The 16,745-nt window shown below is 37.5% G+C and overlaps 1 protein-coding gene across 1 annotated transcript in view; it reads right to left on the bottom strand.

Moving 5' to 3' along the window:
• c5h10orf67 (chromosome 5 C10orf67 homolog) overlaps positions 1-12,199 on the bottom strand; it is a 119,488-nt gene extending 107,289 nt beyond the window's left edge. Inside the window, exons 1-8 of the mRNA XM_089131270.1 lie at positions 12,110-12,199; positions 11,840-11,960; positions 11,105-11,248; positions 10,932-11,006; positions 8,881-9,018; positions 6,294-6,432; positions 5,324-5,370; positions 5,156-5,221 (exon numbers count right to left, since the gene is read on the bottom strand). Coding sequence (XP_088987396.1) covers positions 5,156-5,221; positions 5,324-5,370; positions 6,294-6,432; positions 8,881-9,018; positions 10,932-11,006; positions 11,105-11,248; positions 11,840-11,960; positions 12,110-12,195 — 816 coding nt within the window. The 5' untranslated portion in view covers positions 12,196-12,199. The remainder of the gene's footprint in view (positions 1-5,155; positions 5,222-5,323; positions 5,371-6,293; positions 6,433-8,880; positions 9,019-10,931; positions 11,007-11,104; positions 11,249-11,839; positions 11,961-12,109) is intronic.
• Between the last annotated feature and the right edge of the window lie 4,546 nt (positions 12,200-16,745).

The raw sequence follows: 16,745 nt of genomic DNA, 5'->3' as shown, positions 1-16,745 counted from the left end.
TTCCAGAGCTGAGATATCAAAATTCAAAATTTCGACCCGAAAAAAAAACGACAGTGTTACCCCTTTCGTTTTTTTCCATTTTTGGGCGAAAAATTACGTTTCTCCAATCTTCTCAAAACTCTGGATTCTGATAGAGGGCTGTGAGACTTTGACCTGAGTGCAAAAATGGAGGCTCTAGACCCTTCCAGAGCTGAAATATCGAAACTCAAAATTCGACCCGAAAAAAAAAACGACAGTGGTACCCCTTTCGTTTTTTTTTTTTGGGCGAAAAATTAAGCGTCTCCAATCTTCTCAAAACTCTGGATTCTGATAGAGGGCTGTGAGACTTTGACCTGAGTGCAAAAATGGATGATCTAGACCCTTCCAGAACTGAGATATCAAAATTCAAAATTTCGACCCGAAAAAAAAACGACAGTGTTACCCCTTTCGTTTTTTTTTTTTCATTTTTGGGTGAAAAATTAAGTGTCTCCAATCTTCTCAAAACTCTGAATTCTGATAGAGGGACATGAGACTTTGACCTGAGTGCAAAGATTGAGGCTCTAGACCCTTCCAGAGCTGAGATATCGAAACTCAAAATTTCGACCCGAAAAAAAAACGACAGTCTTACCCCTTTCGTTTTTTTTTTTTCATTTTTGGGTGAAAAATTAAGTTTCTCCAATCTTCTCAAAACTCTGGATTATGATAGAGGGCTCTGAGACTTTGACCTGAGTGCAAAAATGGATGATCTAGACCCTTCCAGAGCTGAGATATCAAACTTCAAAATTTCGACCCGAAAAAAAAACGACAGTTTTACCCCTTTCGTTTTTTTTTTCGTTTTCGGGCGAAAAATTAAGTTTCTCCAATCTTCTCAAAACTCTGGATTATGATAGAGGGCTGTGAGACTTTGACCTGAGTGCAAAAATGGAGGCTCTAGACCCTTCCAGAGCTGAGATATCGAAACTTAAAATTTCGACCCGAAAAAAAACGACAGTGTTACCCCTTTCGTTTTTTTTCATTTTTGGGCGAAAAATTAAGTGTCTCCAATCTTCTCAAAACTCTGGATTCTGATAGAGGGCTGTGAGACTTTGACCTGAGTGCAAAAATGGATGATCTAGACCCTTCCAGAGCTGAGATATCAAAATTCAAAATTTCGACCCGAAAAAAAAACAACAGTGTTACCCCTTTCGTTTTTTTCCATTTTTGGGCGAAAAATTACGTTTCTCCAATCTTCTCAAAACTCTGGATTCTGATAGAGGGCTGTGAGACTTTGACCTGAGTGCAAAAATGGAGGCTCTAGACCCTTCCAGAGCTGAGATATCGAAACTCAAAATTCGACCCGAAAAAAAAACGACAGTGGTACCCCTTTCGTTTTTTTTTTTCGGGCGAAAAATAATATTTCTCCAATCATCTCAAAACTCTGGATTCTGAAAGAGGGCCATGAGACTTAGACCTGAGTGCAAAAATGGAGGCTCTAGACCCTTCCAGAGCTGAGATATCGAAACTCAAAAATTCGACCCGAAAAAAAACCGACAGTGGTACCCCTTTCGTTTTTTTTTTCAGGCGAAAAATTAAGTTTCTCCAGTCTTCTCAAAACTCTGGATTCTGATAGGGGGCCATGAGACTTAGACCTGCGTGCAAAAATGGAGGCTCTAGACCCTTCCAGAGCTGAGATATCGAAACTCAAAAATTCGAACCGGAAAAAAAACGACAGTGGTACCCCTTTCGTTTTTTTTTTTTTTTTGGGGCGAAAAATTAAGTTTCTCCAATCTTCTCAAAACTCTGGATTCTGATAGAGGGCCATGAGACTTAAACCTGAGTGCAAAAATGGAGGCTCTAGACCCTTCCAGAGCTGAGATATCGAAACTCAAAATTCGACCCGAAAAAAAAACGACAGTGGTACCCCTTTCGTTTTTTTTTTCGGGCGAAAAATAATATTTCTCCAATCATCTCAAAACTCTGGATTCTGAAAGAGGGCCATGAGACTTAGACCTGAGTGCAAAAATGGAGGCTCTAGACCCTTCCAGAGCTGAGATATCGAAACTCAAAAATTCGACCCGAAAAAAAACCGACAGTGGTACCCCTTTCGTTTTTTTTTTCAGGCGAAAAATTAAGTTTCTCCAATCTTCTCAAAACTCTGGATTCTGATAGGGGGCCATGAGACTTAGACCTGCGTGCAAAAATGGAGGCTCTAGACCCTTCCAGAGCTGAGATATCGAAACTCAAAAATTCGAACCGGAAAAAAAACGACAGTGGTACCCCTTTCGTTTTTTTTTTTTTTTGGGGCGAAAAATTAAGTTTCTCCAATCTTCTCAAAACTCTGGATTCTGATAGAGGGCCATGAGACTTAAACCTGAGTGCAAAAATGGAGGCTCTAGACCCTTCCAGAGCTGAGATATCGAAACTCAAAAATTCGACCCGGAAAAAAAAACGACAGTGGTACCCCTTTCGTTTTTTTTTTTTCAGGTGAAAAAATAAGTTTCTCCAATCTTCTCAAAACTCTGGATTCTGATAGAGGGCCATGAGACTTAAAGCTGAGTGCAAAAATGGAGGCTCTAGACCCTTCCAGAGCTGAGATATCGAAACTCAAAAATTCGACCCGAGAAAAAAAAAACGACAGTGGTACCCCTTTCGTTTTGTTTTTTTTCGGGCGAAAAATTAAATTTCTCCAATCTTCTCAAAACTCTGGATTCTGATAGAGAGCCATGAGACTTAGACCTGAGTGCAAAAATGGATGCTCTAGACCCTTCCAGAGCTGAGATATCGAAACTCAAAAATTCGACCCGAGAAAAAAAAAACGACAGTGGTACCCCTTTCGTTTTTGTTTTTTTTTCGGGCGAAAAATTAAGTTTCTCCAATCTTCTCAAAACTCTGGATTCTGATAGAGGGCCATGAGACTTAGACCTGAGTGCAAAAATGGAGGCTCTAGACCCTTCCAGAGCTGAGATATCAAAACTGAAAAATTTGACCCGAAAAAAAAAACGGCAGTGGTACCCCTTTCGTGTTTTTTTTTGTTTTGTTTTTTTTTGGGCGAAAAATTAAGTTTCTCCAATCTTCTCAAAACTCTGGATTCTGATAGAGGGCCATGAGACTTAGACCTGAGTGCAAAAATGGAGGCTCTAGACCCTTCCAGAGCTGAGATATCAAAACTGAAAAATTTGACCCGAAAAAAAAAAACGGCAGTGGTACCCCTTTCGTTTTTTTTTTGTTTTTTTTTTTCGGGTGAAAAATTAATTTTTTCCAATCTTCACAAAACTCTGGATTCTGATAGAGGGCCATGAGACTTAAACCTCAGTGAAAAAATGGAGGCTCTAGACCCTTCCAGAGCTGAGATATCGAAACTCAAAAATTCGACCCGAAAAAAAAAACGACAGTGGTACCCCTTTCGTTTTTTTTTTTTCGGGCGAAAAATTAAGTTTCTCCAATCTTCTCAAAACTCTGGATTCTGATAGAGGGCCATGAGACTTAGACCTGAGTGCAAAAATGGAGGCTCTAGACCCTTCCAGAGCTGAGATATCGAAACTCAAAAATTCAACCCGAAAAAAAAACGACAGTGGTACCCCTTTCGTTTGTTTTTTTTCGGGCGAAAAATTTAATTTCTCCAATCTTCTCAAAACTCTGGATTCTGATAGAGAGCCATGAGACTTAGACCTGAGTGCAAAAATGGAGGCTCTAGACCCTTCCAGAGCTGAGATATCGAAACTCAAAAATTCGACCTGAAAAAAAAACGACAGTGGTACCCCTTTCGTTTTTTTTTTTTTCGGGCGAAAAATTAAGTTTCTCCAATCTTCTCAAAACTAGGGTCTAGAGCCTCCATTTTTGCACTCAGGTCTAAGTCCAATGACCCTCTATCAGAATCCAGAGTTTCAAGAAGATCAGAGAAACTCAAAAAAAAATTTGCACCGAAAAAGTCGACAGGGGTACCTCTGTGTTTTTTTTTTTGTGTAGAAATTTTTAGTTTCTCTGATTTTCTTGAAACTCTGGATTTTGATAGAGGGCCATGAGACTTAGACCTGAGCGCAAAAATGGAGGCTCTAGTCTAGACCCTTCCAGAGCTGAGATATGGACATCCCACGTAGCATTTATGCAATTAATAGTGGGTTCGTGGACGGTGGAATTATGGGATGGCGCTTGGTGCTACGGACTCAGGGGCCCTAGCTGAGTGCAGTAAAATAGTTTTTATCATGAAAGAAACTTTAATTAAAATGTCCAAAATATACACTACCCAAATCCCCATTCAATAGATTGCAGGCAGGATTCTGTCCAATTGCAGCTTATTGCATGAAGGCCAGGGTTAGTACTTTTCAAAAATAGTGGGTTATTGGATAAATAGTGGTTTCGTGGGATGGGGGCATGTCCGGGGACTCGTCCGATGCACACAGTCAGGAAAAGACTCTAACATGAATGTATTGATTGATTCCTAGGTTTGTTTTGTTATGAATAAACAAATGTGCAATATATAAAGGAAAAACCTTACGATTAAAGTTGTAATGTTATAATGTTCAAGTTTTCGTTCTAAAAAAGAAAGATGCACACAGAAAATGACTCTAATATGACCAGATTGATTGATTCAAAGCCATTTAGTTTGTTACAATGTGTAAACTGTAAAACAAAAACCTCAAAATTATAGTTGAAATGGTATACTGCTGGATTTTTAATTTTTTTTTACCTCGAGAAAAAGCTTAAAGTATAGACCAACAAATTTTATGTTTATTAATTTATTTCATGTTTGGGAAGTACATCTGTTTTGACCAGATGTCCATTGGAATGGACAAAAAAAAAATCACAATGAAAGCAATTATATATATATATATATATATAAATTCATTTGTTTTCATTGAAGCCTCATGAGCTGGGAAAATGTACTTTTATATTTTTTAGAAACTTGAAACATAATTCAGGTCTGAGGGGGTTAAGATTTAAAAGCAAAATATCTGCATTAATTTTTCTGCTAAAAGTATTTTAAAAAGTCAATTTGCATATAACTTTACACACAAAAGGTTAGCAAAATATTAGTTTACACTAAACTTCCATTGTATTATTATATGAGTGTAGTGTCTCACTATAACATAACATAACATAACATAACATAACATAACATAACATAACATATATGCCACAAGCTTTAACTATTGAATCCAGAATTTTCTTTCAACAAATGAAAAATAAAAAAACTCACCTTTTCTCTGCCACTTTCTCTCTCAAAGTTTAACTGCATTTTCAGTTCTCCGTGTTCACCTGTCAACTGAATTAGATGTAAAATTAAAGTGTTATAAATAAACAAATGCAATAAATGTATTTTACGCTTAAAAGTGTGTTTTTAACTTCTTTGTGTACTATATAATACCATTTGAAGGGCCTTTTTGCTGTCGTCTGCCTCTGATTTCAACTGTGCTAAATGGACAGAAGTAAGAAAGAACATTTGTTTTTTTTAAAAAAGGACAATATCTAGATGAGAAACAAAGGCTGATGTCAGGAGCACAACAACAGGACATCCACTTGTCTTTGTTCATCTTTTGCGTCTTGGGTCAGTGGACTGAAGCCCAGTCCTGACATGCATGACCTGTTCTAGCTCAGGTCCTGACAAGTTTCTGACCTGGTGCAATGCTGTTGACACGTCCACTCACATGCACTGACCAAACACAAACCACACCACTAAGTTCAAGGGCCAAGTGTGTGTTAATACCAAAGTGCTTTTATTTCCTTAGAGACCTGGACAGCCCTTGTCTTTAGTCACAGCCAATGCAAAACATTTTAGCAGATGGTTCTTTACATTCTGAATAGAGAGCCATAAAAGGAGTTTATGTTCCAATTAAATGGATATGTTTGTTTGTTTTGTTTTTTTGTAGCATTTCAAAAATAGGTGTTCATGCGTAATCAGTAAAAACAGTGGCATAAAATATTCAGACGGTTACCAAAGTTACATAAGCAATGAATGAATATCAAACACTATGAGAGATAAAGACCTGACCCTTGAGAATACACCTGTCTTGTGTTTGCTTTCTCCTCACAGACTCCCACAGAGTGTGAGGTGATAGCTATGGTCTGACAAGTGTCCTCAAACATTGCGTTTTGAATGCAAACTACATCACAGACCAGGACAGATAAGGGAAAGAGTCTATATTTCCTAAACAATCATTTGTGACAAATGATTGTTTTTGTCCCAAAACCCACTGGAAAAAATAAAGAAACATACTTTTGTGTGTGTGTGTGTGTGTGTGTGTGTGTGTGTGTGTGTGTGTGTGTGTGTGTGTGCGTGTGTGTGTGTGTGTGTGTGTGTGTGATTCAGCAAAAACTGAGCTAAAACATGACATTACCCAGACTCTGCTCTTTGGATTCCAGGACTCTGTGAATTTCTTCCAGCTCGATGTGCAACGAGTCAATGTTATCTTTTAGCTTTTCATTCTCTGACTTCAGTCTGCTTTTTTCTAGGTCCTCCGCTCCCTCGGTGGCGATCTGAAAAATGACACAAGTCCTTTTTAACTTTCCCTTTGCAGCGCCAAACAAAAGCCACGCCGCTCAAGCTGCGTGGCAAATATGAGTGCCATTCAGTCACAAAGCAATCGTACAACTTTCTGCCTCCTACCATTTCCCCCTGAATAATAAAAAGCGAGAAACAAAAAAGCAAACACACTTAGAAGAGGGCAATCTCTTTTTTTTCTCCTTTTCTCTCTTTCTGCCTTTTCTTCTCGCCCAGAAGAAAGACGGCAGTACATTACATACAAAGCCCATAATTCATGGGGACATTTTTATTGACAGGAATAATACATATCATACTGTTTGTGTGCCCCTGTCATTCAGGTCAATTTATTCTGGAAGTCAAGGAAGGCAGCTGGGGCCTATCCACCCACAGTCTAGGCTGTGCTTTCTAACAAGCTCGGCAGAGCCAGGGTTTGAGGGGGGCGATTGGAGGATGGCTGAGCAGCCCCAGGGGGTTCGCAGAGAGCACAGTTTCCCGGGGGGGGCTTGTTGCCTTTGTGCTGTCCCTCAGTCGCAGCGCTGCCTGTGTCACCAGGATCACATCACATGTCAGCGTTCTGAAGTTTGCAGACTGGGAGCCGCATGGAACCCATCAGGTTCCTGTGATATCCACGCAGTTGGCCCTCTACTTTGTACCGCGGCAACCATTCATGCCCCGAACATTAACAGGGCTTTTGCATGCCTGTCACACTTAAGATTGTGCAGGCGTTCAAAGGCTTTCAAAGGACTTTCTTCTTTCACTTTCTTCACTCTGTCTCTCTCACTTTCATTCATTAGGAATTGTGATCATAAAGAGTTTTTGATTCCAATAAGTTTATTTTTACGTTTGCTGATTTTCCTTTTTTGTCACGTTTGGGATCATCTCAACATACAAGTCATGGTGCCATTTTAGTCGCACAGAAGTAATGAAATGTTCCGATTTTTGAAATACTGAATATGTTTTTTTTTTTCTTTTTTTAAAAACAGATTTAATCCCAGAATAAAAAGCCATGTGTGACGGTCAGATGATGATGATGATGTACATGTCATGGACCAGAAGATTGCTCCATCACTAATAGGAAAGGACATTGATGCACCCAGCATGACAGAAATATTACTCCATGCAGAGTGTTCACTTCATCTTTCCCTCCCTGTTTCATTGTCATAATACTGTTGACTGTGAGGAAGTGGCGGAGATAGTAAACTTATGGATTCCTTCGAACTTAATTTTTCATCATCAAAGAGGAGAAAAAAACTAAAGTACTCCAAGGAAGATCTTTCTGCCCTGTCTGTACACCCCAACCTTTAACTCTGGCTCCACCATCTGCTGCAGTAACAGAACTACAGGTGATTAGCCATGCGTCTCTCCTGTGGGTGTGAGAGTTCTCATTAGCACAATGAACAAAGCTCAACTCTGCCGGGCTGCACTCATTTGTTACACTTTGAGTGGCAGGTTTTGTATGTTCTCCCAGCCATCTGCCTACACAAGCAGCCGTTTTGGTTGGACAGAACTCGAACACTAAGGGTGAGAGATAACTCTCAGGCGGAGTGAGAGGGGCATCCTATTAAAAAGGCAAAGAATAGACACCTCAATTATTGGCACCTGATAGCTCATTCATGTTGCATGTAAACCCCTTTTGCAAGGGCATAAAGGTAAGTAATTGATTTCACTTTGTGGAATGCAAGAACGTGTATGGCCTTGGGGCCAGGCCACTCCCAAGTACACTTCAGGGCATAATAGAGCAGGCCACTAAACAATAATTACCATCCTGCTGGTCAATATCAACACACACTTCATGACATTTAAGCAATCAAGAATCATATTGACATCATCATTAGTGATAAATGCACCACTGGCCAAGTAATGCTTCAGTGCAAAAGCTACCCTCAGAACAACAACAAAAAAAGTTTGAATAGAAAACAGCTAACTTTGATGGCAATCATATTTCACAATATTACTGTTTTTGCTGCATTTCAGCCTTTCTCAGCATTAGAAACGTATTAAATCTATTATTTACAACCCGATCTCACGACCAAGTCGTACGAATTCGACGAATGATTAAAAAGTGGCTAATTCGTAACAATTCATACGACCTCACTCGTACGAATTAATACGATTTTGCTAAATCGTACATATTTTACGAATTGGCCAATTCGTATGAATTCGTACAAATGACCTACCCCTGACCCCGCCCCTAAACCTAACCATCACGTGGGTTTAGACAAATCGTACAAATTAGTACGAGTGAGGTCGTACGAATTAGTACGAATTAGCCACTTTTTAATCATGCGTCGAATTCGTACGAATTGGTCGTGAGATAGTTTGTCTGATCATATCCATTCTGGTCTTTCTCCATTACTACTTTGTGTTGATCCAGTATTTAATGTACGGGGATATAGTTCAACAATTGAAACACTATTGTTGATGAATGGCAGTGTTTGTACCTCATATTTCTTCAGCTGTTCACTTATACACTCAATCTTCAGGTTCTTCTCCTGAAGCTCATTCAGAAGGTCCTTTACTCTTCCATCAGTAACATCACAAACCAGATCCGTGTCTTCCTTATTCGTTAAGAAATGCGACTGTGAGATTGTGAATTTTGAAACAATAAATAATATCAAATTAAAAACAAACAAGACGTGAAATAATCACGTTGGTCCACTTTGGAAAACGTGAAGATGTCACGGTTTAACCCCCTCAAACGTGAAACTTACACGTTTGCGGTAACACGTTCCAGTGGAGAGATACCCGGATGTTGACCTAATCTACACGCAATCGCCTCTGCCAAAACGACCTATGGAATTTTGTTTTATTAACGATCACTGAGAAATGTTCTATTATTTTTAATGCAAAAAACATTTATTATTTTCAAGATGAAAAGAATTCATTCATTTGTTGGGGTTATTTAGTGTTTAGCAATGTTGTTGATCTGTGTTGTGCTACTTTCATGTTATCACTGTGAAGCTGCTTTGATACAATCTGTATTGTGAAAAGCGCTATATAAATAAATGTGACTTGACTTGACTTAAATTCCAGCACTGTGGGGCTGAGCGAACTGGCGCCCTGAGAATACAGCCTATGGCTATACTACTACACCATGATAAAAGTAACGAAAGTGAATGCAAATATCATTCTGGTGAGTTCAAAACACTTTTCAAAGTAAAACCATTATTAGCATAGCCTATAATTAACACAGATTATTTTTCAAAATGATCAATTATAATATATATATTAAAAAAACAGACAGACAGGTCGGAGGGAGGGCGGCGCCCCAGCGCCCTCTATGGGCGAGCCGCCCCTGATTAACAGTAGCCTATTAAAAGTATAACATTACAAATGCAGCGAACACATACTAATGTCTCTGTAACATTCTCTGTCTGTAAGCAGTTTCTTCTCGTTGCTAAGCAACGGAACTAGGTCTAGTATTTAAAAGGTTATGGTTAACACGGTTAACGTGGTTTAACGCATACCCGGCGCTATGGGCGGGCCTTAGGGGGCCGGGCCCGCCTACCGAGCGCCTGTGCCCCCGTCTCCATACAATTTGCAATTAATAAATTTTAAAAAGAAATTTATTTTAAAAATAAAAATAATGTAGCCTATTGAATAACTCATGCGGAGATTCCACTCCCAAAAACGTCGACTTCAGCTGTATTAAGAACATGAGTGGGCCAGTTCTATTACTCTTCTTAAGTTGCACCAGCCCTGACACAATGCTAAATCATAAAACAGATATGTACAATAACATTACGATATCCTTTAATCGATTTAAATAGTTATTGATTTAGGTTTATGTGGTCGTTCAATTACGCCTTTATATTTGTAGGCCTGTTAAACGTGAAAGTAAATAATGGTCCAGGGGTAGAACTTTTGCCAAGCGTGCCAGAGATTCTGGGTTCTAATCCGTTCTAATAACATTTTTTTTTTCATCAAAACTGATTATGTTTATCAGTGGTTGTATATCAGGCACAGACAAAACATCTTCAGAACATTTTGTGTTTTAATTTCACCGTAATGAATAGAGTCTCTCCACAACGGATTGCGTCCGAGTGAAGACTGTGCGCAAGCCAGAAAAAAAAAACACATTAGCCTATCCGCGCCAGCGGCAACGAGCATTAATTTGAACAGTTGATTTTAAAAACACATTTCAGCGCTAGATCGTCTCTTATTTAAAAAACGAACGAAACGAATGCTCTGCTAGTTAACTGAAGATGTTTATTTGTATTGGTACATTCGTGCCGGAATGTTTCAAAAGTGGCGGGTACAATATCGACGGTGGGGACATATCCCACCCGCAAATTACGCCTGGTACTTAAAATCGGCGTAATAGTTGGTTTTTGTCCTATAGAAAAATGTATTGGATGTCATAATCAACATCCGGGTATCTCTCCACTATAACGCAAACGTGTAAGTTTCACGTTTGAGGGGGTTAAACCGTGACATCTACATGTTTTCCAGAGTGGACCAACGTGATTGTTGAAACTCATTAAAAGTTTACCTTATAGCTGGCTTTGATCACCTGCATAGCATCAGAGAGCTGCTGCTGATAGCTTCTCCGGAGAACAGATAATTTCTTAAAATAAACCAGACACCAAATTAAAGTTATGTTCAATGCAGTTGTAATGATCATTACAGAAGAAACGCATTTATTTATGAAACTTGAATACAGACCTCTTTGTAGCAGTTTTCTTGATTTTGGATTTTCTCATTCATTCTTGAATAAAGGGCATCAGATTCTTCCTGCAGTTTGGTGTCATACTGAAAACCTATTATTTTCAGTTTCTTTTCAGTGCCTTCTTTAAACAAGCGCATTTCCTGAGATTAAATCAAATATTTTAAAACAGATTATTTAAGACAGAATATCTTGCTTTCAGTAGAAAAAAAAAATCGAACTCCCAACTTCAAATATTAATTTATTTTTTGAGCTGCCATCACAATATTGTATGGGATATCTTACCATATTTCACTGTGAGTGATGGAACTAGAACGCATTTAGTAGAGCATTTATTCGGCTGTAAGCCTGCTAATCAATATGTTTAACTCTGCAGGCTAGAGCATTCCTTGTGAAGGCACTGTTCTTCACCACAAAGCCACCATATGCCCTCTCAGCAGGTGACCTGGCAGCCCACAGTGAGGCCACTCAGAGCTAAAGTTAGAAGAATCTTGAACTAATAAGATGAAAAGCCAGCAGCATGAATGAATTCACTGAGTGTATCTAGCGGAATGCATTGACACAGTATCAGCTTTCCGTGGGTCCTTTTTGAGGCAAGAAGACAAACTTACAGTTTTAGAGATGGCTGCAGATTGATTGATAGCAGACAGATTGCTTCCTATTAAGTGTTAGGCTATGAATGAACAGACCACGATTACGATAATAAGGGACTGACCATTCATAAAGGTACACACCTTCATAAGATCTGCAGTGTCGGCAGCGAGAGTCTTTATATTTGGCAGTTCTGATTCGTCAGTTTGGACACAGGCATCTTGTCCAAAAAAACCTGCCCTCAACTGATTGGAAAGAGAATACCTGAAGAGGGAGAAAGATCGCGTGGTGAAAAGATCCTGTCCTAGTGAAAAGATCAGCATAGTATACCGGGAAAACTTAGCTGAAGTTTATCTTGGATGCCATCAGCAACTTACAGCCTGTTCGCAAGAGAGCAGAAAAAAACTTCTTACCGACTTATTTCGTCAATCTCTTTTGAAATCAGCGCCTCCTCGGCTTCATTCCTAATGCTGTTTATTCTCTTTTCGATAACGTCCATGACTCCAAACTACGAGGCATAAAATGCTATCGCACAATATTTTTGCTTCAGATTTCTAGTGCGCAAAACGGTTGCCGTAGCTACAGAAAACAACGACTCAGATCACACTGCAACATGAGCCAAAACATCATAGAAACTGTAGGCTATTTGTATTAAATTGGTTGCTACCAAAACAGCATTTACCCTTCACAAACACTGATAGGCTATGCAGTTTTGACAAAGTACACTAAATTGTCAGACCCCGCAATAAAACTCAACTTCCGGTATGCTATTCTAGCTATTGACAGAGCACATGCACTGAATAAAAATTAAAGTAATTTCGACTTTTTATCTCACATTATTTTCTCTAAATTCTGACTTTTTTCCCTCAGAATTGAACTTGTATATCTCACAATTTTGAGGAAAAAAGTCCACATTGTGAGATAAAGCAATTGGGGAAAAAAACTTCGATTGTGAGAAAAAGTTTCGCAATCTTTTTCCGTGGCGCCGGTAAACAGCTTCCATAGGATACAGTCGTTTCACGTCATAAATATATTATCTTTTTAAATTATAGAACGATATAGAAAATGAAATATACGTTCGATTATTAACTGCTATTAAAATGTTGTAGCTAAATAATTTGATTATTTACACTGGCCTGTATGTTATTAATATGTATTAATTTGACAGTTTTTTAATTAAATTTTCCGTATTTTTTATTTTTATTTTTTACAGGTGTTTATAGCCTATATTACAGTGTTTCAACTAGTTGCAGGTGCATTTTGATTTTTAAATATTATTGCGTTGCGTTTTAGGGTAAATGGAAATGCCAGTAAAATTGCTGGATTTTGTCCAGGTCAAAATTAAGCTACCAGTATAGCCTACTTTTTCGGATTTATTTGCCTAGTGTAGGCTATAACACTGGCAGTAGGCTATAGACCATTTCACAAGATGTAAACAACACTGGTCCAGAAGCACTTCCTGTTTCAGTTTTTTAACACTACATAAAAGCTGGGATAAAATACAACCAACAGAACATTTAAAACTGAATCAAAAAGTTAAACAAACATCTTTAAGATGTTTTGTTTACATGTGAAATAAAGAAAACAGTTACAAACTGAAACAGGAAGTGCTTCTGGACCAGTGTTGTTTACATCTTGTGAAATGGTCTATATATTAAAATAAATAAATAAAATTAAGAACCATGTTCAAGTGTCATGTCAAATTATTATTATTATTGTCTCAGAGTTGCACTGAGTGTTGTTTAGTTTAAAACAGTTCACTTTAACCATAAAACCGTAAATGTGGGCAAAATAGTTTTGATTTATTTTTTAAAAATACTTCCCTTGATCTGTAATAAGCATAAGACACCGGGTGACAGCAAAGTCAGCTTCATCTTTAGGTTTTAGCTCTAAGAACTTATTGGAATGATATTTTAATGTAGTTAAAAATTAAAAATTAAAAAAAACAACAACATAAAAATAAGCATAATTTACATAGAAAATATGGTACTTTTTGAAGTAAATAAATTCAAAAATACCCCCAAAATAAAAAAAAAACCATAAATGGACATACAAAACTTTATCGAGGACAGTGATATAAGATTTATAATAAATAAAAAATAGGATCACACCTGAGTCATCTGTGCCCACATTTGTTCACAATTACAGGATTAAGGACTATAAAGTGAATAAGGTTTGAGGGGAGGGCTACAAACATCGACTCGAGCCAAGGGCTTGAGCCAAAAGCATTAAATTGCTTTAATTCTGCTGGGACTAAATTTGATTTGAATGGGACTGAACCTGCTCCACTTAGGAGAGCAGATATAGACAAATGAAATTCCAAGTGCAATTCTGAAGCTCTTGATTAGCTCTAAACAGCTATAATTCACCATGACAGCAGACTCTGTGTTTATTAAGCATTTCTAGTCAATTCATATCTCAGACTGAAGAGAGACAATAGACTGCATGTGTTATCTCCTTAATATATTTTAAGGGGGCTGTTGTGCACTTTCATGTCTCAATCATAAAACCCACTCTTCATTTTCAGACAAGGAAAAGTCTATTAAAATAGATTAGTCTGCCGTGATCTGTCTAGATGGCCTAATCTCTTTGAGTCTGCTTAAACAGCATAATCCCTGATACTGAAATATACTCCCCTGCATGATGTAAACCCAACCCTCAGTGAACAGTCACAACAGCAGACTCTAGGTATATCCCCTCCCCCTTAGAGACAGCGTTGCTTCTACTGTAAGAGTCTGCCCTGGGGCAAGCCAATATGGCCCTTTAATTAATCAGTGTAGTCCTCTCAGTGGCTAATAGTGGAGATTTTTGGCCCCTATTTTTCACTGCATGTAGATTTCTCATATTCATTTTCATGCAGTCCAAAGTGGTTTGTTGTTTCATGCATTTTTTGTATGAAGATCAATAACCTCATTGAGTATCAGTCAGGCGTATAGTGAGAGCAACCGTACATGCATCTTAACACCTAAATAAATGTTTTCAGTGTATTCTTTCGTCTGATTGTCATTTTCAGCTCACACAACAGGAGTATTATTTTGTAACGAAATGCTTGTTTGTATGCAACTTTAAATTATATTGATCATAATGTGCTATGTAAACAATGAAATCTGCAACATATTTGTTCAGAGGGTGATAGTGTAAATTCTAATTTACTTACATTTTATTTAAAAAATAAAAGTTTTTTTTTTAATTTTGAGTGCAATTTATTGAAAACAAAAACATACTGTTTAATTTGTAATATAGCTATAATATTCAATTTTGTTCTAACATGAAATTTACAATTTCACAACAACATTCTTAATTTAAAGATTAAAATGTAACATTTTACTTTAAACCACTAATATCTGTTAGCGGCTATCAAGAAATTCAGTAGTTGGCGTCATATATGATGATGCAGGCTTAACTTTACAGAAAATGAAGGGTTTTTAAAAAAAGCCAAGGCAAGCAACAAATTCCCTAAGACATGGTCCACCAGCTGACAATGAAAATCAGTCTTAATTCATTTACTCAGAACCAGCACTCTGCAGAAGCCTTGGGGCCCCATGTGAGCCCGAGGAGAGCTGTTGAAAGGGGTGTTGTCACATGGACTCCATTCATGGGGACCATTCTGAGGAAGAATCAAATCTGACAGAATGACCGGGGAAATGGGTGCTCTCGGAAGGGACAATAAGATCATTATATTTGACTATTGATGCTAACTTATGCAAATTATGAAAATGCTTCACAGATGTATTTATACATTGCACATTTATACATGTCAACATGACACTCAGCAACATAAATGGATAAATGTTCCAGGCTCTCGTTAGTGTGCACACAGGGGTTCAGTGTTATGGGGCGTCTATGGATTTGCCATGCCAACAAATGAAATTAGTGTCATTGCAAACAGATCATTTTAAGATGATTTCAGCTCATTATCAAATTAGGAATCAGATTTGACATTACTATTCTGGTTGATTCTACTCTAAAATGTGGCACAATCACAAGGTCGCTTTTTGCTGCCCTCCACTGGTTAAAACGTCTGAACCTGAAAAGGAGTTATTCTTGCAAATAAAAGAAAAGACAAATAAACAATAGAGCAGTCTTTTTATTTTTCATGCATTTTTTTACATTTATTAAATAAATAAAAAAATACAACTTAAATGTTGGCTATTTCAGACACCTACAAATGTATAAAGAAAATAAAAAATAAAATTCTTTTTTATTTTTTTGCTTAATACATAATTCTGACTCTTCATTTACATACTTACTAATTAAATTGTTATCAATATGGGCACATACGTAGTCACAGTAATCCCCATATTTACAAAACTGTAGAAAATAGGTCAGTGGGCAGTCAGTTTGTTTTTTTTTTCTTTTTTGCCCCAGCAGGCAGAAATAGGCAGACTGCCAAATAATAATGTCATAATAAGAAATGTTCTCTAATTATTTAATTTGGTCATTAATTGTTATCTATTATAAGCAATAAAATAAATACCGATCTTGTTCTTTCATTTTGTTTACACAGCAAAAAGAACATGACAAAACTGTAAAACAAATTAAACGGAATGTAAAAAAGTGTTTTTCTATTATTGTTTAAAGATGTTTTATTTTTATTATATTTTTTGGAGGGTAATCTAGTAAATTAGCACCTACTCTGTGATTGACCTATGTAATACACAGCATGCTGACAGTGGAAAAGGAACACATTCAACACAGACTTTGAATGAACCCTATGGGATCTAATCAGGGCCAGATTGTTTAGGAAACCAAAACGAGACATGCAGTCCCTAGAGAACACACCACTTGTAGGGGGGAAAACGTGATATTAACAAATGGCCTCTTGTGACTTAAGCTAAAGCTTCCCTTCTGAATTTAAACAGATAATTAGTATTAGATAATTATTAAATAATTAGTTAGAGTTGGCAGCATATGACAGAGGTTCAAAATGGCATATGGCATAAGTTTGATTATTGCTGATGGTTTAGTCTTACCATGGAGAAAGTGAGAACAACTAGGCTGACACAGAAATTGACTGAATAGCAAATATCCTGAACTTATTCGGTATTC

Source organism: Pimephales promelas, chromosome 5 (assembly GCF_988280905.1).
Source record: "Pimephales promelas chromosome 5, fPimPro1.hap1.1, whole genome shotgun sequence".
Classification (NCBI taxonomy): domain Eukaryota; kingdom Metazoa; phylum Chordata; class Actinopteri; order Cypriniformes; family Leuciscidae; genus Pimephales; species Pimephales promelas.
The sequence above is the reverse complement of the archived record's forward strand: the minus strand, read 5'-3'. Positions and strand labels throughout refer to the sequence as shown.